Source organism: Gambusia affinis, linkage group LG03, assembly GCF_019740435.1.
Source record: "Gambusia affinis linkage group LG03, SWU_Gaff_1.0, whole genome shotgun sequence".
NCBI classification, from domain to species: Eukaryota; Metazoa; Chordata; class Actinopteri; order Cyprinodontiformes; family Poeciliidae; genus Gambusia; species Gambusia affinis.
The window spans coordinates 231,026-257,666 of NC_057870.1; the positions used below are offsets into that span (position 1 = coordinate 231,026).

General features: G+C 40.5%; 1 protein-coding gene across 1 annotated transcript in view; it reads right to left on the reverse strand.

Moving 5' to 3' along the window:
• Window positions 1-1,963: 1,963 nt before the first annotated feature.
• The window catches only part of ube2l3b (ubiquitin-conjugating enzyme E2L 3b), a 34,001-nt gene continuing 9,323 nt past the window's right edge, over window positions 1,964-26,641 (reverse strand). Inside the window, exons 2-4 of the mRNA XM_044111192.1 lie at window positions 18,834-18,929; window positions 18,564-18,750; window positions 1,964-2,624 (exon numbers count right to left, since the gene is read on the reverse strand). Coding sequence (XP_043967127.1) covers window positions 2,470-2,624; window positions 18,564-18,750; window positions 18,834-18,929 — 438 coding nt within the window. The 3' untranslated portion in view covers window positions 1,964-2,469. The remainder of the gene's footprint in view (window positions 2,625-18,563; window positions 18,751-18,833; window positions 18,930-26,641) is intronic.

Consider the following 26,641-nt stretch of genomic DNA (forward strand, 5'->3'; position numbering starts at 1 on the left):
GTCAGCAATGTCTTCCAGTAACATAATTATCATCCCAGTAATATTTTTACCTTTCCTGCCAACTTCACATATTTAATACAAAAACACGGCTTAGCACGTTTTCTCTTGCTAAATTCGGCTTTCAGTTTGAAACTAAGGTTCATGTGAGTAAGACCTGTTCTGTTTCAAAGTGTCTTGTCTCTATTGTGGCCAAGCATTTCAACTTGACAATTTTCTTTATTAGCTTTAATATTCCTCAAATATCTTGTATACCTTCATGAGGTTGCTATTTCTGGTGATTTCAATCTTTTGCGATTAGCCAACCATTAAAAGGTTAACCCAGTTAGAAAGAACATACTGACTTTGTGCCTTTAAATCACAGAAAATATTAGTCCATCTCCATAATCAGGTCATTTTTAATCAACCTGTTCCTTCCACTTCAGTGTCTTCAACCCACTGAAGAGGCGTAAAGTGAATGAAACATTGATCTAACTGTGCTAAAGTTGCCGTGTATATAATAAATTAACAGCTGCCAGTGAAGAACACATCAACAGTCAGTCTATACCTCTGCTGAGGTCCACATGTGCTGTGGCTCTTAAAAACTAATTTGACATGTTTTTGATCACAATGCCAATTGTGATCAAACATTTCTATTGTTTTGTTGCTGTAGGCAAATTTAATTTTGTAGTATTTTTTTGTATCACAAAAGTGGATCTTTAAATTGAAAAAGTTGCTAACCCCTGGTCTACAGTAACAAAATTGCTAAATATACATTTACATAAAAATAGAATTTGCTGAGTAAATAAAATTTACTCAGCAAATTAAATTAAAGGTAAGAATTTGGAATGAAACAGACAATAAGTATTAAAAACACAAGAATTAAATACCTGGAGGGAAACTTTAAACAAGCTTCAGCAGTGGAGGGTTGTGAAAAGTGTCTGCATCAAGGCCATTGCAGATCAGTGCATTGTTCATTTAAATAGGAAAAATGGCACATGGCATTTCTAGGTCTTTCTGAAGCCATCTACAAGAGCCGCTGGGCTCTTGAACAACTCTGGTTAATTATTTTGGACTCTTCAAAATAATCTGGCTGTGGCTGGTTTGTGGTGAAATGATGTTCAGTGAGGCCTGTTGCAGCTGACAGACATTCAGAAGTTTAGAAATGCAGCTGTAACCATATATTCCAGTCAGTAAAAGCAAAGGGACTGTTGTAAAAACTTAACTCTACCACCACTTTGTAATTACAAAAGTTTTTATAGACAGTTAATAATGAACCAGCTGATAGTGATTTGCACATAGCAAGAGAAATGCCTTCTAAATGGTGAGAGATTTTAGCTGGTTTCTGGGCAGAACACCAGCTTAAGTCTCATTTCTTGGGGAATGAGGCTTGTGGAGCTTTCTTACACACCTTTCTTAATGTGTTCCATATTATGTCTGTAGCACTTCCATCGTTGAAAAATAACTACATTTCTAGATGATTATGCTTTAATTTCCTTAATTTGTTTCTTACTTAGGTTCCTACTGCATTTTATGCCAATGACCCAGTTTAAAATATTTAAACTAAGAAAGGTTTTGTAATTCATGATATGTAAAAACACTGTCTGTGCATCTTTCATAAACATTCAAGCTGTATTTGCTGAATTGAGGTGGAAAGACAAACTTTATAGCTTCAGAACTGATTTCTAACAAAAGCAAAAGATAATTAGGAAAAAACACAGATATGACAGCTTTAAAATAACTGAAGTACTTCATTTAAACCATCTAATGCACCAAGCACCAATAAAAAGGAGATGTCCTTAAGGAAAAAACCAATACCCATTAATCACCAACTAGACTTTGTCTTGTAAAGTTTCCTGTAATGTAGCAAAGGTGCATTGACAACAGATGGCTGTCTATATAGGGGAGAACAACAGATGTAAGTTTAGAGTACATTAAAAAAATGGAAAAGTTGTCATTTCAGTAAATACACTTTCAACGTTTGAGCTCAAACTTTCTTTTGTCACATTTATTTCATTTAAAAAAAGACTGTTTTCCTGGAACAAAATGAAAATTTCAGTTCATCAAAAATGTATACAAGAGATCTATAATCTATAGATCTATAATCAAGGGTTTTTAACAGGAAGAAAAAGAATACATTTCTCTGAATTTTTTTCATCTTGACTTATTCTGAGCATCATGTTCCCCTAAGAATTACTTTTACATTTAGACTAAAAGTAAAAAGACCACATCATCTTCCACAGAAAAAGAAGAGAGAAGGGAGTCTGTCTGATCAACAGACAATCCTGGATGGGTACGGATGCATGACACTATCACACCCCTCCTCATGTTGGCAGCTCCAGGCCTGCAGAGTGGTGCAGTATTTGTTGTGGAAGTGTGGAAGAGAGTGAACAAGCAACGTGGTTAGAGGTATGGTACAGCAAATAGGATAGATAACCTGTCGGGCAGAGAAAAGGAGAAGAGAAGAAGAAACGGCTATGTGCTTGTCACGTATTAGTCCAGGGGCCTCTTTTCTCCGTGTTTCTTTGTAAACTCTTCAGCATTCTTCAAGAATTTTTTACGGTCCTTTGAGTACTCTTCTGCTAAGTCTGCCCTCAGAGGATGTTCTGGCTGAGGATCATTCACCAGTGCAATGAGGGACTGAATTACTGGAAAAGAAACAAAAAAAATCAACTTTAAAATCAAAAGCATTTTAAAGATAGCAGGTGATACTGTAGTCAAATGCAAAAGTGCTAGCAAAATGCAGACCCCTTGTCCCCTTTAAAAAAAATCATCTTATACATTCAGTTCAACAGAGTTTAGTTATACAATGCCAATTTTTTTTAAATCTAAAAAATTTTTTTATATAAATATATACCGTAGTAAATGTACAATTTTCAAGGTATTCAGCACTATAAAAACCTCATGGTTTCAAAACCACTCAAATATTCTGTCATTCTAGTAGTTCCAGTGTTTCACACTGTCAGCACAAAACAGCAGCTCCATCAGCGGGCTGACCACAGCGTCACTGTTTCCCTCTTCTTTATTACTGTCAGTTCTTCAGAGCAACAAGCTGCCAACAAGTCAGTTAAATCACAGTCATTCTGCTGCAAAAGTTACTGCAAGTGTTCCTGCCACAGCTCCTGATTAAACTCTTATTAATCCTCTGTATGAGAGGATCTCTGATAGCAGACAGCATGTTTGTTGTCCACAATCAATGAATGCATTCAGCTGTTAATCAAATGGTTTAAGTGTCGTACTCTGCTTGGTGCTGCTATTTGTACCCCTGAAGAAGGAACGGCAGTCTGAGAACAGCCGGGCTGAGCTGCGTTGGATTTACTAGTGGAAAATGAATCTGGACGGAGTGGACCGGGACTAGAGGCTGGCTGATGGAAAAGCACTATGGGTGGATGGGCACCTTCGGGGCAGGGGGCGCTCACGGCGTCTTGGGCAGTTGCCCATAAAAGAAACTGCCACTATCCATCCCCCTGTGTCGGAAGCACGCAGTGCTGACACAGAGGCAGGGAACCAACAGTCTTGACAGCATTGCTGCCTGCTCTATTAGCTCTAGCTGCTGACTCAAACAATGTGCCAGTGGTGGGCCTCCATTATTTAACCTGTGGCTGATTGAATGTCCAGGATCTGTTGTATGGTGGCATAATCAAGCCAAAATCTTGTGTGTAAAAACAACAACCACACAAGAGGAATTTAGACTTGCACAAGCTAAATAGAGATCTGCTTCCACACACGCATCTCTTGCTCTCGCCTCCTCGTTCATGACTAATATTTTCAGCAGAAGGCATTCCATTCCTACATATGACTGCTATCCAAGACAGTTACTATTGTGATGACATGGTGAAGGCAGACTGTCAGAAAGAGCAGGAGCTTCATAAATGTCCTTTAAGTTACGTTTGGTATATACACAATTTTAATAACTGAAGGTAACAGTTACTTAATTGGGCTATACAATGGCACTATGTGATGAAAAATACATAGTAGTGCTGCTTTAAGACCTAAAGCAATAAAATGAGCTGCAACCTAAAATGTAAGCTGTTTGCAGAAACAACTGGCTTTACCTGTGGTTGCTGCCAACATCTCCTTCATCTTAGATTTTTATTATGCTGTTCATTCTAAACCTCAGAAATGTCCAAACATGGGTGGAAGTTTTAACACTTCCTAAAATACAATTTCTGTTCTAATTTTACTCCCTTTGTGTGATTCTACTGCAAAACAAACAAAAACACCATAATACGTTCCTATTAAAGCAGAAACATAACAAATATGTAAACTCTGTCAGTGTGATTGATACAGGTACCAGTGTTTCTGATGGTCTCTGATTCAAAGGCATTTGTATTCTATCTTGTCTCTGTCTTGGATGTTGAGGATTCTGAATTTTATTCCAAGGCCACAACTGTGAAAATGATATTGGCCAATATATTTGTTACAATCTTGCTTTCATTGGTTGCAAAAAATACTGATTCAAATCCAAGCAATGTTAGCACCTTCACCCATCTCCAGCCCCTTTCACTGGCAAACTGCAACCCAAGTAAGTAAGCTGTGATTGTGTCATGCAGCTCCCTCTGAAGATGGCTTATCAGGAAATATGATTGGTAGATGAAGCAACAAAGATGGGAGTACACTACATCCTGCACAACCTCAGCTACCCAGGGACTTGGGTTGTAAATCCATTTGTGACCGTCAACTTGGCCTTCAGCACCATCAACCTACACATCCTTCACTGGAATCTTCCCCAGCTTACTGTGTCAGCCTCCCCCACTACTTCCATCTTGGAAATATAAATTGTCTCATAGTCTGATCACCTCTCGTTTAGATCACTCCAATTCTCTTCTTTTTGGCCAAGCACAGGAAACCCTCCATAAACTACCATTGGTCCAACATTCAGCTGCCCGCATCATACACAACCCTCTCAATCACATCACACCTATTGTACCACAGCTCCATTGGCTTCCCATCCCCATCAACTACAAAATACTTATCCTTTTACTTTCAAAATTGTTCACAACTTATCTTTTGAACCTCCTTCACATTGCTGCACCCTCAGATCCTCCTTTTCCATTCATCTCACTGTTCGCCCTGCCCATCTTGTTACTATGACGAGCAGAGCTGTGCTTCATTTTTATTGTCTTAATATTTAAATTATGCAAGGTGACCTTGAGATCCAATAACCCTGCTTCTCCGGGATTATTCTCCCGCTGAGGGGAGCGTGTGCAGGATCAGGTACGTTCAGAGTCTTGCCAACTTCTGATCACTTCTATTGGTGAAATGTTACTTGATTTCAAAAACGTTCTCACTGTAGAAAAAGTGTTAAAAAGGTATTCAGCTTGATGATGACACAATGTGGATTATCTGTTCAGCTTGCTGAATATTAATTAAACAAAATGGAAATAATAATATTATTACCATTTGATGCTCAACGAATAAAATTTAGCGCAACCTCTGCTCCAGACTACAAACATTTTTGTCCCCCTCTCCCTTCTTCAGGTCTTTTTTTCCAGAACTAACTTATTGGTGTGTTACCACCACCACCTGATATGAAGTGTGCTTTAACAATCAGATGTCAGTGGGGGCCAGCGCCTCCTCTGCGCATTCCTTCCCTCTTTCAGCTCCATTCCAGGGGGATTACTGTCAAATGAAGGCCACTAGTGAAAAACTAAATTCTTCAGTAAAACAATGAAATACTTCTGCTATAATCTGGGTGGTCATGATGTGTGGTCATCTTTCATCTTACAGCTCTCACCGAAAAGTGGTTTTAGCAAAGATTTGAGAGAACCTTGAAAAAGAGCTGATTCGATTGGCGCATGTTCACAAACAACCACTAACATTGTCAACTGAACAGACACTGATGGCTGTTAATGTAGCATACAGCCGTCATGTTCAGAAAATACTACTTGTGCACAAAACAGAAACAATGTGAATTTGGCATGTATGCTTTCCGACCTTTTGAAAAATCAAGATAATAGCCATTTAATTAATATAAGAAGAATGCAGAACAAAAACACCATATGTGGCTCAATGATTATCAACAGAACTTTGCACAATTTTATATATTTCACTACAATACAAATATGACCGACCCAGCAGATATCTCCTCTTGTCTGAGTAGTATACAGTGGGGCAAAAAAGTATTTAGTCAGCCACCAATTGTGCAAGTTCTCCCACTTAAAAAGATGAGAGGCCTGTAATTTTCATCATAGATATACCTCAACTATGAGAGACAAAAGGAGAAAAAATATCCAGAACATCACATTGTCTGATTTTTAAAGAATTTATTTACAAAATATGGTGGAAAATAAGTATTTGGTCAGTTACAAACAAGCAAGATTTCTGGCTCTCACAGACCTGTAACGTCTTCTGTAAGAGGCTCCTCTGTCCTCCACTAATACGTTACCTGTATTAATAGCACCTGTTTGAACCCGTTATCAGTATAAAAGACACCTGTCCAAAACCTCAAACAGTCACACTCTAAACTCCAACATGGCCAAAACTAGAGAGTTGTCAAAGGACACCCGACACAAAATTATAGACCTGCACCAGGCTGGGAAGTCTGAATCTGCAATAGGTAAACAGGTTGGTGTGAAGAAATCAACTGTGGGATCAATTATTAGAAAATGGAACACATACAAGACCACTGATAATCTTCCTCGATCTGGGGCTCCACACAAGATCTCACCCCGTGGGGTCAAAATGATCACAAGAACGGTGAGCAAAAATCACAGAACCACACGGGGGAACCTGGTGAATGTCCTGCAGAGAGCTGGGACCAAAGTAACAAAGGCTACCATCAGTAACACACTACGCCACCAGGGACTCAAATCCTGCAGTGCCAGACGTGTCCCCCTGCTTAAGCCAGTACATGTCAAGGCCCGTCTCAAGTTTGCTAGAGAGCATTTGGATGATCCAGAAGATGACTGGGAGAATATCATATGGTCAGATGAAACCAAATTAGAACTTTTTGGTAAAAACTCTACTCGTCATGTTTGGAGGAGAGAGAATGCTGAGTTGCATCCAAAGAACACCATACCTACTGTGAAGCATGGGGGTGGAAACATCATGCTTTGGGGCTGTTTTTCTGCTAAGGAACCAGGACGACTGATCCGTGTGAAGGAAAGAATGAATGGGGCCATGTATCGTCAAATTTTGAGTGAAAACCTCCATCAGCAAGGGCATTGAAGATGAAACGTGGCTGGGTCTTTCAGCATGACAATGATCCCAAACACACCGCCCGGGTAACGAAGGAGTGGCTTCGTAAGAAGCATTTCAAGGTCCTGGAGTGGCCTAGCCAGTCTCCAGATCTCAACCCCATAGAAAATCTTTGGAGGGAGTTGAAAGTCCGTGTTGCCTAGCAACAGCCCCAGAACATCACTGCTCTAGAGGAGATCTGCATGGAGGAATGGGCCAAAATACCAGCAACAGTGTGTGAAAACCTTGTGAAGACTTACAGAAAACGTTTGATCTCTGTCATTGCCAACAAAGGCTATATAACAAAGTATTGAGATGAACTTTTGTTATTGACCAAATACTTATTTTCCACCATATTTTGTAAATAAATTCTTTAAAAATCAGACAATGTGATGTTCTGGATTTTTTTTCTCCTTTTGTCTCTCATAGTTGAGGTATATCTATGATGAAAATTACAGGCCTCTCTCATCTTTTTAAGTGGGAGAACTTGCACAATTGGTGGCTGACTAAATACTTTTTTGCCCCACTGTATCTCTACCTACTATTGCAGAGTGTTGCTCCGTCTCAGATGGTGTTATTACTTTGGAGGAGATCTGGACAGCAATTAAAATTAATGCTAAATAGAAAATGGCCTGGCCCCAGTGGGTTTCCACTGGAATCTTTAAGTCATTGTGGCCAGATATTCAATCAATATTTATGCCTGCTGTTAACATTTTGAAAAATGGCATCCCTCCTCATGGAGACAGTCTGCTTTTAAAAGAAGGTGAAAGTCCTGTGGACTGCTCTACCTTTAGATCTGTTAGTTTGCTTAATGTACAAAATAAAAGTACCATACTGTCCTGGAGATTAGAAAACATCCTCCCTAAAATAATAGACCCAAATATGGCAGGATTTATAAAATCAATATATGACATGTTCTTTATGCTGTTCAGTATCTTAATACTAACAAAGAGCCAGTATTAATTGCCCCCATTGAAGCAGAGAAGGCTTCTGACAGAGTTGAAAAGCAACTGAATTTCAGGCGTCGGACAGATTCCGTGTGAGAAGCTTTTCACCCTTATTGTTTACACTGCTTATTGAAACTCTGGTCGGGATTAACAGGACTACTGCTGATGTATTTGGAATTAATATAGATGGGTCACATTATTCCACTCTTTGTTTATGATATCCTTTTGTATATGTGCAAACTTGAGAAATCAATTCCAGCAATCTTGGAATCTATGAGAAGGTCCACAGTGCTTTGTCAGGACACAAAATCAGACTAGGGAAGTCTGCTGCCATCCATTTTAATACAATCTCCCTTTCTAATGTCTGAGGGGTTGTAAATATTTGGGTATCTTTGCTACATCTGATATGAATAATCTCTCTGACACCAACTACTCACCTTTAAATCAGAAGACTAGAAATGATTTAACAAAATGGGCTCCTCTATAAACTATTTTCTTAGAAAGAATCAATACCATCAAAATGAACATTCTTCTACGATTCCACTACTTATTTCAAAATCTTCCCTGTTGCCTATCTCTTGGACTCTTCAAATCAGTGAACTCTCGTTTATCTCACTTTATTTGAAATAACAAACACCCATGAGTCAAGAAGTAAAAATATACGAACCTTCTCTTCTTTGTCGGCATTAACTGTTAACCCAGATCTGCTGGGGCGCATTAGAAGCATTGGTTTATCTGAATGGTCATCTAAGGAACTATTCAATCATCTGAGGGACAGACTCCGACTCTAACTAAGAATTTTTATAAGTATCTTCAGAGCTGTCATTTTGTAAGAAGTCTTTCTGGACAGGAAAATTGTCAGAGTTAGTCCAAATCTCTGAAGATAAACGCTTCGTTATCTGGCTGTGGTTCCCCAGGTCACGATGCTCTGCAGCATGACGTTCAACCCAGAATATTTAGAGGGAGATCTGGAATTGGGTTTTCCCCAGATGCACCTTGATCTCTATACATGAAGAGAACTTTAAATCATTCTATCAAACTTGTAGAAGAATTTACAGTTCTACAACTTTAAGAAACTTTAACTTTAAGATCTCTGTCACAAATGAAAAAACACATAAGAGTACATTTATTCATTTATTTTAGTCTTGTAATTTTTCTGGACAGCAGTACATCTATACAAGAGTTCATTGGTAAATATTTCCAACAATCTTCCTACCTTCTGTCTTTTTAACCATGCTCCAGAAATTTTGCTTAATACAGATACTAAATCTTATGGGGATATGGAGAAAGAAAAACAAATCATTGCAACTTACTTTCTCAAGAGCTGTGAAATGTTTGAAAAATTGTGAGTTCCTTTTTTTTAAAAAGGAACTGAAGTAAAAAAAATAAAGAAATAAATATTAGAATACCAACTACTTGAGTGATCGGCAGCAGTAGGACAGTGTGGGCAGCATAATCTTTGGCACAAAATCAATCAGCACAAACACTCCAAAGAAAAGTGCTCTCTCTCCCTGCAGCGCTTCTCCATTAGGACAGGGCGATCAGATTGCCGTCACCGCTCTGATTCAGGACAATTATGAGTCTGTGTACAGACAGAAGGTGGATCAACTGGTCTGCTGTTGACAACCACAGTGGCAACCACCTGAAGTTAGCCCTTTCAAGATTTTACCATTTCAAGTAATAGGGTGTATGCTGTGAATTACTTCCCATTTTCAGGGCCCCAAGTTCTTTCTAGAACAGTGGTGGTCTTGCCAGAAAGACATTGTCCAATGAAGATCCAACAGAGGTTAAAGTTCCTGCAGGTGCCTCAGGTACTGCTCGTCATCTTTGATACCACTATAATTCTGTATTTTGTATGTCTGTCCATTTATTATTAACCTTTATAGAGACCTCTGTTATCTTTGTCTGAATGAAAAACTTTGATTCACTCACAACATTGTGGGATACTTTCTTATTCTTACTTAGATAAAGACATCCTTTCATGGGCGACCACGACAGCTTTCATTTTACAGAGTCAACACCAGTGCTATAAGTGGTCCAGTATGCAATGGTACTTTTAGATTTTACTTATCAGTGCATCAGGACATTTTTCGTTGTAACAGGTCAGTCTGTTTTTCCCCACTAATGCGCTCCCTGAATCTGTGGAAAGAGCAGTTGTTTATTTGTGAAAAAAGTTTTAAATATCCTATAAATTTCGTTCCACCTCACGATTGTATCCCACTTGTTGACTCTTCACAAAATAATAAATATCTTAGATCTTTCTATTTGAAGCCTGAAAAGCGGCAAAAGGTTGAGAAGTTCAAGGGGGCCGAATGCTTTCACAAAGCACTGTAACTAAACTAAGAAAGGATAATATTAATCAAAGGAAACTAAAAGAAATGCATGACGAACAAAATGCAAGCAAAAAAAAACTACAAACCTAACTAAATACAGAGGAATAAACCTATATGGCAAGGCCTTTTGAGCAATAATTAATACAAGGGACTATGAATATGGCAAAAACAAACAGTGTTATAATATAAATAATAAAATATGTAAAGTACATATTTTACAGACCATAACAGTAATAATAAGGAACTTATGTTTTGAATTAGATTTTATCTTGTATATTTAGTTCTTTAATATTATGTTTCATGTCAGTTTTAATGCTGTAAGTGACTCCATTACACTTTCAATTTAACTCATTAGGATTTGATTAAGAGCCAGTTTTGGTTTTGTAATTTCTGTACAATAAAACTATTGATCTATAAATCAATAGACGGGTCTATATAAAGATATAATACATGTTTCTGTCCAATATTTATGGCACTAAAAGAATCAGTGCCATTTTGTTTTTCCACTTAAACTCTGGTTTTCACAGTGAATGCCATGTGGGTGAAATTTTATAGCTGATACTCTGACAACCATTTCTCCTGAAGGCAGCACAGGGCTGTACAACAAGAAAATGATAAAAACATGAAGAGAAGATGAGTTATGATTGATATAGCTGCAGTTCTAACCTTGTTTTAATGTTACAGAACATAGTTTTTTGGAAGTAGTTTGAAGTTTAAACTGGCATTGTTGTACATCTTTTACATCTTTTATCTGGCCAGGTCAGATAATAGTTGCCAAATCTTGTTAAAAGCAAGATTTAGCAACTAACATCAGAAAATGGCACAGAATGAGACAGCTAATAAAGTTTGAATTTAGTTTTGTGCCATTCTGACTGGCTTTTGTTAGACCTACCAATTTTAAGGTGAATCTCAATTTGCATTTTTCTTAGATACCTGTAAAAATAATTTCTGTTTACATAGCTGAGAAACTGATAATTAAATAATGTGCATTTATTTTATACAGAGCCCTCTAGATCAGTGGTCCCCATCCTCTTTATCACTGCGGACCGGTCAAGATATGGCAATTTTACTGCAGCCCGGGGAGACGGATGGGGAGGAGGTCACCTGACATAATTTGAATTTTTTTGTCCCGATTTTCCGCTTATGAAAATCATAGAACGTTCCGACCTGCTGTGTGGTGTGTTATGTCCGACCGTTCCAATCTAAAATCGGACATATTCAACATGTTTGATTGTCTTGGCCCGACTATCGCAGCCTGTGGGGTTTCCCCTGACTGGGAGCGAGAACGTAACCTGTTGAGTGTGACAAGTAGCCAATCAGAAAGTGTGGTGACGTAAGCACAGAGGGGAATCCCAAACAGCTGACATCAAGCAACTGAGAGTCTGGTTTAGTGCACAGTGCAGCAAATAGAGCAGCTCCACTCACCTTTTCTATTTGTTACGACTTTTATCGAGGAACATGATTCCACAAACTATCACTACTGTTTCTACATCATCATCCGTGTTTAATTATTCTAAATTCATGTATGGTATGTTGAGGGTTTACTGGATTTTCTTCTGGAGTCGGGATCTTTTCTTGAATCGGTTCTTGTGTGGTGTGTTGCTCCTGCCGTGTGGCTGGACACACGAACCGACCGAACCTGTTGGACTTTTATCGGCTCTGTGTCATACTGTCATGTCCATTAAGCGGTGCTGCGAGTGTGTGTTGTCTTCCACCCTCTCTCCTGCAGGGCGTGTCGGACAGAAGCGGCCAGCTGGAGCTCATCTATCCATTAGGAGGAGCGTTTTAATAGAAGCCGGATCCTGAGATCGCTGCCAGATGGTTCTACGTTTCCAGTGAGTCCTCGTTCCTGGTTAAGAAATCCTCGTTTCTTGGTCCGAAGTATCCTCGTTCCTGGTCTGAAAGAGGAGCTGTTCTTGGTCTCTCGTCCGGCTCCACGCGGCTCCTGCTCACAGCCGTTCCCCGTCTCCTGTCTGGCTCCGTTCTCTGTCCGTCCGCCTTCATTGCTGGATAACCCCCAGTCAACGCGCTTGCCTGCCTGTCCACCCATCGACCCCAGTGGATGCTCCGTTCACCTGCCCGTTTCCCCCCCCGCTGCTGGACACAAATAAATTCGAACTTACCTTTTGCTGGTGTGGCGTTTGTAGTTGTTTCTGCACTAGAGTCTGGGTAACAAATATGTCAGAACCATCTGGCCAGGTTGACTCTGCAGCGCAACTACGAAATGCATTAACAGAGCAAGGAGTTCTGTTAGGCCGCCACAACAACGCGCTTCAGGCTATGCAGCAGCAGCAGTCCGAGCTAACACAGAGCCTCTCCGAACTGTCGCAGCAGCTGAAGGAGATAAGTGCGAAGATCCAGCCGTCTGCTGCAGGAACCGGTACTCCTGCCGCCTCGCCTGTTCCCGCCCCTACCTCCCCTTCACCCAGCTTCCGTGAGGTTATTTCCCCTCCGCCGGAGCCGTTTTCCGGGGAGCAGGGTAAGTGCAGGGGTTTCCTGCTCCAGTGTGCTCTGGTTTTTGGCCGATCGCCTCAATCCTTCCGCGATGACGCCAGTAAGATTTCATATGTCATTGGTCTTTTAAGAGGTAAGGCCCTGAAATGGGCTGAGGCGGTAATTAACGAGTCAAGCATACATCTCTACTCATATGCTGACTTTATTGAGTCTTTCAAGCAGGTTTTTGATATGGCAGCCACTAGGGAGGACTCTAGTAAGAGACTTTGGGAGTTACGACAGGGGAATCGGTCTGTCTCTGAACTCGTAGTGGAGTTCCGCATTCTGGCTGCTGAGACGGGGTGGAACAATGCGGCTCTTAAAGGAGCTTTCCGCAACGCTCTCTCCGAGAGGATGAAAGATGAACTCTCTTACCGTGATGAATCTAAGACTCTCGAGGAGCTAATTAGTCTAGCAGTTCGTATTGATAACCGTATACGGGAGAGGTCCAGACAACGATCCGGGACCTTCGCAGTCCCGTCTAGGGCCGAGGTTCCCAGAATCACAGCTCCGACCCCGAGTCCTCCTTCGTCCCCATCACCACCGCCTGAACCTATGGAGATTGGTCGGGCCCGGCTCACTCCCGAGGAGCGTCAACGGAGGAGAGACGCCGGATGCTGCTTGTACTGCGGGGTTCCCGCCCACTTCATCGCCAACTGCCCTGTTCGCCCAAAAGCCGGGGCCCGTCAGTAAGCGTGGGGGTACTGACGGGCAAACTCACCACCAAACCTCATGTGAGTATCCCTTCTCTCCTTTGTATCCGTCGAGAGACGCATCCCATACTAGCATTTATTGATTCAGGGGCCGAGCAAAACCTAATCAGTCCAGAGGTTGTTAAGGAGTATGACATCCCTGTCCATACTCTCTGCTCCCATTCCAGTGTCAGCGTTGGACGGAGGTCCATTAACCACCATAACCTGACTGACCCAGTCTCGTTAGTGGTGTCAGGAAATCACCATGAACAGATTTCTTTTTTTGTGTTTCCGACCAAGTCCGCCCCCCTGGTTCTTGGTTACCCTTGGTTACAGACTCACAACCCGCACATTAACTGGTCAATTGGTCTCATTGAATCGTGGAGCGAACACTGTCATAACTGCTGTTTACAATCTGCCGTCCCCAGGGGGCCCCCCAGTCTTACTGCAGAACCTGAACCCCCAGACTTATCATCAGTTCCCACCGAGTATCATGATCTTAAAAGAGTTTTCAGTAAGACACTTGCTCTATCTCTCCCTGCACATCGCCCTTATGATTGTGCCATTGAATTGCTCCCTGGAGCCCCCCTGCCTTCAGGCAGACTTTACAATCTGTCAAGACCTGAACGTGAAGCCATGGAGAGATACATTTCTGAGTCTGTTTCCGCAGGCATAATCCGTCCATCCTCTTCCCCCATGGGGGCGGGGTTTTTCTTTGTCCAAAAGAAAGACAAGTCACTCCGTCCCTGCATTGATTATCGGGGGCTTAATCAAATTACCATCAAGAACAAATACTCTCTCCCTCTCATCTCTTCATCCTTTGAGTCAGTCCAAAGGGCCACCATTTTCTCCAAATTAGATCTGCGCAATGCTTACCACTTAGTGCGAATAAGAGAGGGAGACGAATGGAAGACTGCTTTCAAGACCCATATTGGACATTTTGAATACTTGGTTATGCCTTTTGGACTTTGCAACGCTCCAGCAGTTTTCCAGGCCCTAGTAAATGATGTCCTTCGGGATTACCTGAATGTTTTTGTGTTTGTCTATTTGGATGACATTTTAATCTTCTCCAACAGTCTCACCGACCACCGGACCCACGTAAGGAAGGTTCTTCAACGTTTACTGGAGAACAACCTGTTTGTGAAAGCAGAAAAATGTGAGTTTCATAAACCATCCTTGACTTTTCTGGGTTTTGTGTTTGAGGGAGGTGAGGCCCAGCCCTGAGAAGACTCAGGCTGTCCAGGAGTGGCCAGTTCCTACTTCCAGGAAGCAGCTGCAGCGCTTCCTAGGTTTCTCAAACTTCTACAGGCGGTTTATCAGAGGCTTCAGTTTGGTGGCCGCCCCCCTCACGGCTCTTACCTCTATCAAGAGACCTTTTTCCTGGACCCAAGACGCTGACCGGGCCTTCTCAGAGCTCAAGAAGAGGTTTGTTAACGCACCCATTCTGATTCACCCAGACCCATCAACTCAGTTTGTATTAGAGGTGGATGCATCCGACACCGGGGTGGGGGCTGTTCTGTCCCAACGTTCTCACCTCGATAATAAGCTTCACCCATGCGCCTTTTTCTCTAAACGCTTTCCTCTCCCGAGCATAATTATAACATCGGCGACAAGGAGCTCCTAGCCATCAAATTGGCTTTGGAGGAATGGCGACACTGGCTTGAAGGCACAGAGCAGCCCATCATGGTCTGGACAGACCATAAAAACTTAGCCTACCTGCAGTCTGCTAAGCGTCTGAACCCTAGACAGGCCCGCTGGACGCTGTTCTTTTCTCGTTTCAACCTGACAATCACATACCGCCCTGGGTCCAAAAATTCAAAACCAGACGCCCTCTCCAGACAGCATTCCCCTGACAGCTTGGACGGCTCCTCCCAGAGTATCCTCCCGCCCACCTGTACGGTCGGTGCCATCACATGGGAGCTGGAGAGTTCCCTTAAAGCAGCCCAAGCAGGTGAACCGGACCCTGGAGGAGGTCCCCCCAATCGAACCTTTGTCCCCACCTCTGTGCGGGGTCAAGTGATCCATTGGGGTCACGCATCTAGGTTCTCCTGTCACTCTGGGGTTAGCCGCACTATTGGTCTCCTCCGACGCTATTTCTGGTGGCCATCCCTTAACCAGGATGTGCAGGAATATGTCAGGGCCTGCAGCACCTGTGCTAGGGGTAAATCGTCCTGCCGGCCTGCTTCAGCCTCTCGAAGTCCCTTCACGTCCCTGGTCTCACATTGCCCTGGATTTCATTACTGGTCTTCCCCCCTCCCATAATAAATCAGTCATTCTCACCATCATTGACAGGTTCTCCAAGGCCTGCCACCTAGTGGCATTGGCCAGGCTCCCGTCGGCCCCCGAGACAGCCAGACTCCTTTTGCAGCATGTCTTCCGCCTGCACGGCATCCCATCTGAGATTGTCTCTGATAGAGGGCCTCAGTTTGTCTCACGTGTGTGGAAGGATTTTTGCTCCGCGCTAGGGGCCAAGCCCTGTCTATCTTCCGGCTTCCACCCTCAGACCAACGGGCAATGTGAGAGACTTAATCAGGAGCTGGAGAATACCCTGCGTTGTGTTTGTGCATCTAATCCTGGTTCTTGGAGCACCCACCTACCTTGGGTGGAGTATGCACACAACACGCATGTCTCGGCCGCTACAGGCTTTTCCCCATTTGAAGCCTCTATTGGCTACCAGCCACCTCTCCTACCGTCCTCTTTTCCAGAATCATCCACCCTTTCTGTTAAAACCCACCTCAGAAAGTGTCAGAGAGTGTGGGGGCAAACTAAAGCTGCCCTGCAACGTACCTCCTTTCAGAATAAAAGGATAGCAGACAGACGACGTATGCCAGCTCCCCAGTACACCCCGGGTCAAGAGGTTTGGCTCTCTTCAAGGGATTTTCCCCTTAAGTCCACCTCTAAGAAACTCTCTCCTAGGTTCCTTGGCCCTTTTACCATTATTTCGGTCATTAGCCCCTCTACAGTGCGCCTCAAACTCCCTTCTCACCTCCGGGTTCACCCAGTTTTTCATGTTTCTCAGATCAAGCCTGTTCATTCCAGTCCCTTGTGCCCTCCACCGGACCCCCCTCCGCCCTCCCGGCTAGTGGATGGCCATCCTGCCTTTTCTGTCCAGCGCATTCTGGCGGTCCGCCCTCGTGGGCGCGGCCTTCAATATCTGGTGGACTGGGAGGGGTATGGACCAGAACATCGGTCCTGGATTCCCCGTTCCTTTATTTTGGACCCTGATCTCATCTCTTCATTTGAGAGGTCATCTGCTTCTACCTCTAGTTGTCCGCCAAGAGGCGTCCATTAAGGGGGAGGGTACTGTCATACTGTCATGTCCATTAAGCGGTGCTGCGAGTGTGTGTTGTCTTCCACCCTCTCTCCTGCAGGGCGTGTCGGACAGAAGCGGCCAGCTGGAGCTCATCTATCCATTAGGAGGAGCGTTTTAATAGAAGCCGGATCCTGAGATCGCTGCCAGATGGTTCTACGTTTCCAGTGAGTCCTCGTTCCTGGTCAAAAAATCCTCGTTTCTTGGTCCGAAGTATCCTCGTTCCTGGTCTGAAAGAGGAGCTGTTCTTGGTCTCTCGTCCGGCTCCACGCGGCTCCTGCTCACAGCCGTTCCCCGTCTCCTGTCTGGCTCCGTTCTCTGTCCGTCCGCCTTCATTGCTGGATAACCCCCAGTCAACGCGCTTGCCTGCCTGTCCACCCATCGACCCCAGTGGATGCTCCGTTCACCTGCCCGTTTCCCCCCCCGCTGCTGGACACAAATAAATTCGAACTTACCTTTTGCTGGTGTGGCGTTTGTAGTTGTTTCTGCACTAGAGTCTGGGTAACAAATATGTCACTCTGTGGTCACCGAGGTTTGGAAAATTGTCCTTCAATCGTGCCGTGTGAACCAGACCTCAAACTCACAAGCTCTGCTCCTCTCATCTCGTCTCAACCACTACCTTAATGCTCTCTGACTCTGGTCTCTACGGTAACGTCTACATATCCCTTCAAAATAAGATACAGATGCGCCACAAAAACGAACATTGTATTTTGGTGAAAATTTTAACTCACGATAACGACTAATGGGAGCTCTGAGCTTGTTTCTCTGCAACGAGACGGTCCCACCTGGGAGTGATGAGAGACAGTGACACCCCAAGTGTTGCTAATCCACAGGGTGTTTGGTCTCTAGTGGTGAAGCAGCTTGAAGCTTCATTGCCTCATTAGCAGCCGGTCACCATATCATGCAGAACTTTGAATGTGGGAATCACCTACCGGGATAAATCCATCCTCCTGTCTCTTCTCTGGGCCTTTTCCCTTCATAAAGAAACTTTACAAAGAATCTGATCTGTTTCTGACTCATTTTGCTGCTTGTGGCTCAATGTTGGCGTGCAAAACGTAACCAAGAGAATCCGGTTAAAAGGATTTTCAAAATAAAAGATCCTCCAGACTCGGATAATACATAAAACTGAATTTTTTTTTTTTCTTGTGCGGCCCGTACCAATTAGTCCACGGATCGGTACTGGTCCGCGGCCGGGGGTTGGGAACCACTGCTCTAAAGGGCTCAGTACGGTAATTTTAGAAAAACAAAACACAATTTCTTTTAACACTTTAAAAAAATATTTTTAATTTTTGCTGTGATGATTTTGATTGTACAGAAATAATCAAAATCATAACAGCAACAATAATGATAGTTATATTAATAATAAAATAATATTCAGTGCAAAGTAGCCTACATCTTTGATGAGGGGCAATAAGAACCTGGATAATGGACAGAGGGGTGTTGGACCAAAAAAGGTTGAGAAACACTATTTTAGTGCTTTTTAAACGTGTTTTCAAAGAAACAATAACAAAATAACGTTCATTGACAAACAAAAAACAAAACATTTTATTGGTAAAATAACTCAACTAGCTTTATCAGGTAGCTCAGGTAATTTATGATTAAAAAGGCAGTTTTATCATGTGGTACCACTAACCTTGGTCAGTTTTGGTAGCGGGTTTCCAGTTCTCAGCACTAATCACAGGCAAGCATACCTGACCTTTCTCATCGATGTTGGGGTGATAGATCTTTGTCTTGAATGTGATTTTGGGAGGCTTGAATGGGTACTCGGTTGGAAAAATTATTTCAATCCTGAATGCACCTTTGTCATACGGTGGATTGTCCTGGAAGAAAAGTTAATGATTAAAACTATAAATCCAAATTAAGGCAAATCAGCCTATAAAAACAAAAGGAGACAACTTCTTACAGGAACAATAAGCCCTTGCCATGACAATAGGTTTGATTCCTCAACTTGAATGTTTCTGAAGTTCTTCATCCCAGATCTCCGAATCTCTTCAAGTTCCTAATAAACCAAACATGACACATATTATACATTAAACGTCTCAACTGGAAATGCTGTGATCGATCGACGGATAGAAACATACACACAAACTAATAGACAATCTAAGGAAGTCACAAAAAATACTGTGTGGAAAAAGAAAACCAGACTGTCTGAGGAAAAAATGAAAACTAGTAGAATACTATAGATCATCATTGCTGCTTGCAAGTCAAGTCAAAGAAGCCAAGAGAACCACAAGAAGCAGTGAAAGAAGCAAAGAAAGGAAGATGAGTGACAACATCAAACTCTTCTTAAATAGAGATGATTCGTCCACATAGGTAGAACAAAGCTGGGGAGGTCATAAGACGTTCCTCTCAGACACAAGAGATCCCACAAAAAGAACCCAGCCCTGAAAGTATCACACTCCCATTATTGTAAGCAGAGACCAAAGGTCACTGATATGGAGAAACGTGCCAGTAAAATTCACAAAAATTATTCAAGTTAAATAAAAAGTACCGTCTTGAAATTATAGATACATTATCTTTTGCTGATGTAATAGCTTTATCCATCTGTAATTAAGAAAGCACTGATTGCATGTGTTTTCTTAGTAGGTAGATGTGAAACCTACAAGGACCTTCCTAGCCCTTCAACTAACAATTATATTTGTTATCAAATATTGTGATGACTAATCAGATTTTAAAAAATTGGCACATTTTGCAGATTTTTCATTTTACCATTTAAGCCTTTTTTAAGTATACAACACTAGAAAGACAATCATAGATGCAAAAAAATTATTGAATCTCTTTAAATAATATAACTTGGCTAAAATCCAATCAAATAGCATTCATTGTGAAAAGCTCAGCCCTTTTTACTTCACTTCACTCAATACAGTGAGGGGTTAAGCTTTTGACCTTTTCATAACCGATTGAAATCTTTTGGTAACACTTATTTTGAAGGGCTGTGCATGACACTGTCTTAAACATGGCATAACACCTGTCATGATTCTTCATGAATATTTATGACTGATGTCATTAAGGGTCATTTGATAAATAATAACCCTTTTAATGCAAAGTTGACAGCGTTTAAAATGTCTTGTCATTATCCTGGAGAAAAATGTCCATGTTATGACAAGTTGACATGAACCAAGAATCATCATCTGTCATAAATATATCCTAGCAGCTATGTACTACCAAACCTGTCAATTCTAGTTAATCTTAACTGTGACAGTCCTGACACATTATAGTTTTGTCATTAATATTTTCCCTTACACATTGGAACACATTGAACTAGTTACTGATATCATTAAGTGTTATTACACTGTAAAAAGCTTTAACAACACACTCATTAATATTTCCCCTTTCCTCAAGTAAAGTGGAACAAGTAGGATCAGTAATAATAAGGTCGTTATGTTTTACTACACTATCAAAAGCTTTAACAACTAGGTCTGTCACCATTACAAATTTTACTGGACAATAAATTGTCCCAGAACTTATTGCAATAAACAATAAAATTGTTTTGAGACATTTAAGTAATGTGATAATGGCATAATAATAATGCAACAACACATTTTCAAGGATCAATAAAATTTAACTTTTTATAAACATTTAAACACTGGAAATGGAGGACATTGTAAATATCCAAAATAAATAAAGAAAACAACAGAAACAACAAATAAAATGAATTATGAAGTCTCTGTAAACAAAATTGTCTTTCGAAAAAGGGGATAGTTGAGACCAAAGTACCAGACTGAAGAAAGAGAAAAATGATAAATGAAGGAAATAAAAATTGAGCTTTTTGTAATTTATTGTGCAATTACTTGATTTATTGTTTATTGTGACAAGTTTACTAAAAACACTGTCATTAATATTTTCCCCAACATGAAATAAAATGGAACAAGTAGGATCAATAATAAAGATTTCATGAAGTTTTATTAAACTGTCAAAAAAATTGAATTCCTCTTACATCAAGTAAAGTGGAACAAGTAGCAGCTATCCATGGAAAAGCGATCTGCGCCAAGGTAAACTTCAGAGATCAAGCTGCAACATCGTGCGAGCAGCGGCCAACTCACAGAGGAGCCAGAGGTCTGATTGGTGAGCGCTCCCTGTTCAATGGATCAACTATAAAAACTATAAACCCATCTTTCTTTCAGGAATTATTCTGACCTGCCAGTAAAATGCTTAACGCAGAAGAGATGCTTGTAGTCTGGCTTACTAAAAAAATATAGAAACATATATCTTTTTAAACAAACAATGCTTAGCCTGGCAGGGGGCCCCGTAATACACTAGGAGAAACTGTGTAAATTCTATTAATTTCTTAGTGCAAGTAAAATAATGTCTAAAGCTGAACTAAACTATTCTGACCAAGTATTTGTTTGGCAGAAGTTCCAACCACTGTTATTCCTAATACATAACTTAATATATATTTTTAGGCACATAAGTGTATTTTTGAATGCTTAATGAGCATTCAAAATGATTGCCAACCAGATACTCTGGTACAGTGACTTCTTCTATCTCTCATGGCTAGTCCTCAAAAGCATCCTTCACACCTGTAGCATGTCTTCAGTAGCGTCTTTTGTCCCCTTACCATGTGTTCTTTGGTAAAAATGAGTCTGCATATGGCTAACGTTGGCAAAGCAAAGATCACAAGCACCATGTCGCATCAGCCAAGTTGCTAAATAAAAGTTGACTAATATAGTAGTCAAATAAAACTAATATAGTAGCTTTTCATTTGCCAAATTAAAATTGGAGGGAAAAATCTATTTGCCTGCCTTTAAAAACGTTTATGATTAAGGACTAACATTACAGTTATGGAGTTTGATAACTTTAGCTTGAATCACTAAAAGCTAACTTTACCAAGAAGAAAGTCAATGGTTTCTTGTCAGAGTCTAAAATTAGTAAGACGCATACCTTATATATCTATTAAGCAGTGGCGTGTGGTGAGGTTCATAGCTGGTGAGGCACTGACTTAATCATAATCAGATTTACAAATATAATTCCCCTGCATGTTATTGTTTACATAAGGAAATATTGCGCTGCGGACAACGCTGGAGGGCAAAAAGACAATTTTTTTTACGTCATCCATAACTCCATTAACTCAATCAAACTTGGACATGAAGGTATTATTAATTTCTCTCTATGCTCCACAGCAAAGGGAAAACCCGTTGAAGTATAACTCAAAACCACGTCTTTCTAGCTCTCTGTATCAGCGCAGCTACACGCAGACTTGTTGCCAACTGACAACAACGCACCTGAAAAAAACACTCAGATGTTTTCCACACAAAGAGCAGAACATTCAGTGTGCTGCAGTAGTATGGTTTTAGGCTTAATGTTTATTTTGCGATTATTAATAAGTGATTGCTGTGGTAAGAGGATTAAACTATAAATATATCGCTGCACTTGACTTTACTGTATGGCTAGCTCGCTGTTACTGTCTCTTACTCTGCAGTTGTGGAGTCAGAATATCTGGGATCATGAGCGCCCCCTGCCGTCTCACCTCCAATCTGTTCTGTGCCGTTTCTGATCGGTCCTCGGCACACGAAACATGTTACACACACAGTTGGTGACAATTATAATACATAAGCTAAATTATGGAAAATCAGTTCATACATTAAATGTTTTTAACCATTTTATTGGTGAAATAGACAGGAGGAGCATGCTCCCATAGAATGGCAGCCAGTGTAGTTAGTGAGAGGTTGATCAATCTCAGGTGGGGCTCTACGCGCTGCTGCCTCACCAGCTTCGCTTCTGAGCATTTGAATGGGAAAATTCAGCCATTTTGAAGAAAAACTAATCAGATTTGGTTAAGCTAAATGAAAAATAAATACTTTACAGCACAAACCACAAGGTAAAAATAACAATATAAATTATTTTATCATATTTTTCCGTTGACAGATGAGGCTCTACCTCACTTGCCTCCCCTGACCACACGTCACTGCTTTAAGTAACATACTTCTAGGAACACTGGAGGTCTGGCCGACTGTTTAAACCTGTGTTCGTTAGGTTCCTCATATATCATCAGTCTGCAATGTTGAGCACTGCTGCCTCTCATTGGTGGAGATGGTATACTGCACTACTTAAAACAGCTTTAATGTCGTGTTTCATTAGTGCTTCGTAGACATCTTGCTGGAATATTGTGGGATCAATTAGATAAAGAAAGTTAAGACTAACAACATATGACAGAGTAATGTAATAAAGTAACTTAATTGTTGTGTGTTCCAATGTGTAAAATATTAATGTCAATTATTAAAGGTCTTGTGACTGTCACCGTTAAAACTAACAATAAATGACAGGTTAATGTAGTAATACACAAAGATACATGACTTTTTAAAGTTTGATATGTAATGCCTGTTATACCATATTTATGACAGATGATGATTTTTAGTTAATATCAAGTTGTCAAAACAAAAAAAAATGTCTTGGTGAATAACAAGTTGTCACAAAGACATTTTAAATGATGTAATTTTGTATTAAAACTGTAATTGTTTACCAATGACACTTAATGACAGTCACAAACACTCATGAAGACTTCTTCATATTCATGACAGTGTCATGTCAGTCCTTCAAGAAGTGTTACCAAAATGTTTTTTAAATAATTTGAACTGGTTGACACTAATTCTACTTATGGTGTTTTGGGTAGAACAAATTGATGGACAAAAGTACACAATGTGTAAATTTTTGTACAGTTTGGGCTTAACATCTGCTCCAAATGTGCTGTTTTTTCAGCAAATTGTTTTCTAAATATCTGTATACTCCAGTTAATGATTAATTATGTAAATTAGTAAATTATCTCTATAACTGGTTCAGTGTAATTAATCCGATTAACCGTTTCAGCCCAAGATCTTACATTCCCCTTCACCATTGATCCCACAACAAAAACCATATCTAGAAGTTCCTGTCAAGGTCAATAACAAAATTGCAGGAACTGAGATTGACATGAAAACAACAAGTTGTTAATATTGGAAAACAAAGACGGACCTGTCTGTATTCATTTGGCAGTTGTAGTCCATGTTGTTTACTGTGAAAATTAAGTTAAAAAATTAAAGGCTGCTGGATCTTACTATCAAGTCATAATCCATCAGGGTGATGTTCTATGCTGATGGACAAACTGAATCCTTTGCAACTGTGTCTGGTAGAGAAACATTTTATTACTGATCATTATAAAGCCTGTCAATTGTGTTTTTGGCTGTTGTCAGTTTGTCATATATATATATATATATATATATATATATATATATATATATATATATATATATATATATATATATATATATATATATATATATATATATATATATATATATATATATATATATATATATATATATATATATATATATATATATATATATATATATATATATATAAATAAAATCAATACCGTCACGTGTTGAAAGGTCACAATACACTTTCAATGTTTCAATCTTATTTTATTGAAAAATAGTTTATATAATTGTTATACAAACTACAAAACTAATCAAAATCACTTCCTTTAGTCTTTCACTTTTTACACAACAAAGCAAAATTTGAACACAGATTAGACTAGAGATCTGCTTCAAGCCTCTTGTCATAATAAAGTGCACAGAATTATTTTGCTTAAAAAACACAAGATCTGAGTCACTTTGAGGACAGAACAGAACTTAAACCACCAGTAACATGAATTAAATTTTAGGTTTCCTTCTCAAAACAATTGTTTTTACATATAAAAACAACCTAAAATATAACCTGAAAAAGCTCCTAAATGTCAAACACTCAACAAAAAAGTGCAGAATGTGTACAGCATTTTCATATGAGCAGTAAGACAAACATTGGCACAGAAAGTTTGTTCCCACAGATTCATTGCAGTAACTTGTACAATGGCAAGTTTTTCTTGATGAACAAAAACATTTCTGCATTTTCACCAGACATGCAACTTCTTTTCTGAGCTACTACATGTCCAGCCAAGCATTTGCTTTCAATACTTGAGAGAGACAAGCTCAGGCAAGAAGAGCAAGATGAGGGAAACACTTTCCATGGAGCCTCCAGAAGAACCAATGGGTTCTGGTTCCTTTCAATAGGAACCTCAGACAGGTCATTCTGTACCTGAATAGCTGAAAGGCTGGCCAGCTGTTGCTCCTTATTAATAATCTCTTTCAAGTTTTCAGTTCTGCAAACAGTAGACCACACATTTTGGCTACAGGTGCAAATATGTCAGGAAGTCCCAATACAGAGAATTTTCCTGAAACAAGTTCCTCATCCACAGGTTTACATGTGTGCATCTGGTCTCCCTCTGCATGTTGGACCAGAAGGAGCCGTTTCAATGGATCTTTCACCTCTGCTGAGAAGTAGCGATTCTTGTACCTTGTTTTGCATCAACAAAGAAAGATGGGTCAATTTTAGTTTTTATGAGTTGCATGAATTTTAATGAATCCAAGTCATAAAAATTCCATACATTTTAATTTTTATGACTTGCATGTAAGTGAATGCATTTCAATCAAGCAATTTTCATTTTTAATTTAATTGTTTGTTGAAATATAGCAGTAGGCTAAAATAACTGTGGATAGAAAAGAGAATATTTGTACTTACTTGCCTTGGATCAGGAATAGTGGCCCAGGACGTCGCGTGACGCAGTGGTAACAGCAATTGCCCCGTAAACAGAGACCCGGCATCCAGAGTTCGACTTACGTCCCTGGTTCTTTTGACTTACAATTCTTCGCTCTCTGCACGTTTCCTATTAGATTACTGTTAAATAAAGGCAACTAGTGCCCCAAAAACAAAACCTTAAAAGGAATAGTGGTCAAGCTCAAGGGCTCATGCTCAATGTTGTTGAATCTTCTTACAACAGCCTCCAATAGCATAGCTTTGCCTGTACCAATCATGCTTGCTTGCCTCTGCAAAAGCTGCTTGAGTGCAATGACATTTGGGATGACCTCTACTGCTGTAGTTGTTGAGATAATCTCCTTTGTGAGTTCTTCAAAAGGTGCAAGGATGTTCACCACATTGTCCATTAGTTCCCACTGGTTTCAGTGAGTATGGCTGGTAACTTGTGCTCGGTAGCATACACACCAACAACAAGTCTCTGCTCCAACAGACTGCAGCATGTAGAACATCCTGTTCCACCGCATTGAAAAGTCTTGTTGTAATCGCTTCCTGGGCTGACCTAACTGTATGTATGTTGTAGACTGAGGAATAAGTAAGCAATGGAGGCTTTGTGTTGCCAGAATAAATGCAATTAGGCCTGTCGCGATAAACAATAAATCAATTAATCATACAATAAATTAAAACTATCGACGTAATTTTAATTATCGTCTCTTCCAGCTTTTTTCTCATTCTATTGATGACACTGAATAAAAAAAGGCTGAACTCCGGTGCTCTCCACTGAACCTCCCTTCCTCATTTTCTCAATGTAATGTCCAGTTTACACTACACCATCCTAGAGCTGTCGGCCCATTTTCAAAATCTGAGCGATCACACATTAGCCGACAGAAATGTTCCATCGGGTTCCATCCTGCTGTGTGGTGTCCAACAATGGGCACACAATAATGGCTACCAGTCCAGTGAACTGATTTTAAAACCAGGCATTAATCAATGTTTTACTACAATCTACCTGCAGTGCATGTGGCTCTAGTGTCAGCGTAACGTCCTGACTGAATGAAAACCATTAGAACCTATTTATGTCACGTTAATGAGGAACAGCTGAAAAGTTACCGGGTTCATCAACTGGTAGCAATTTGGCTCCAACTCCTCCCCTCATCATTTCTA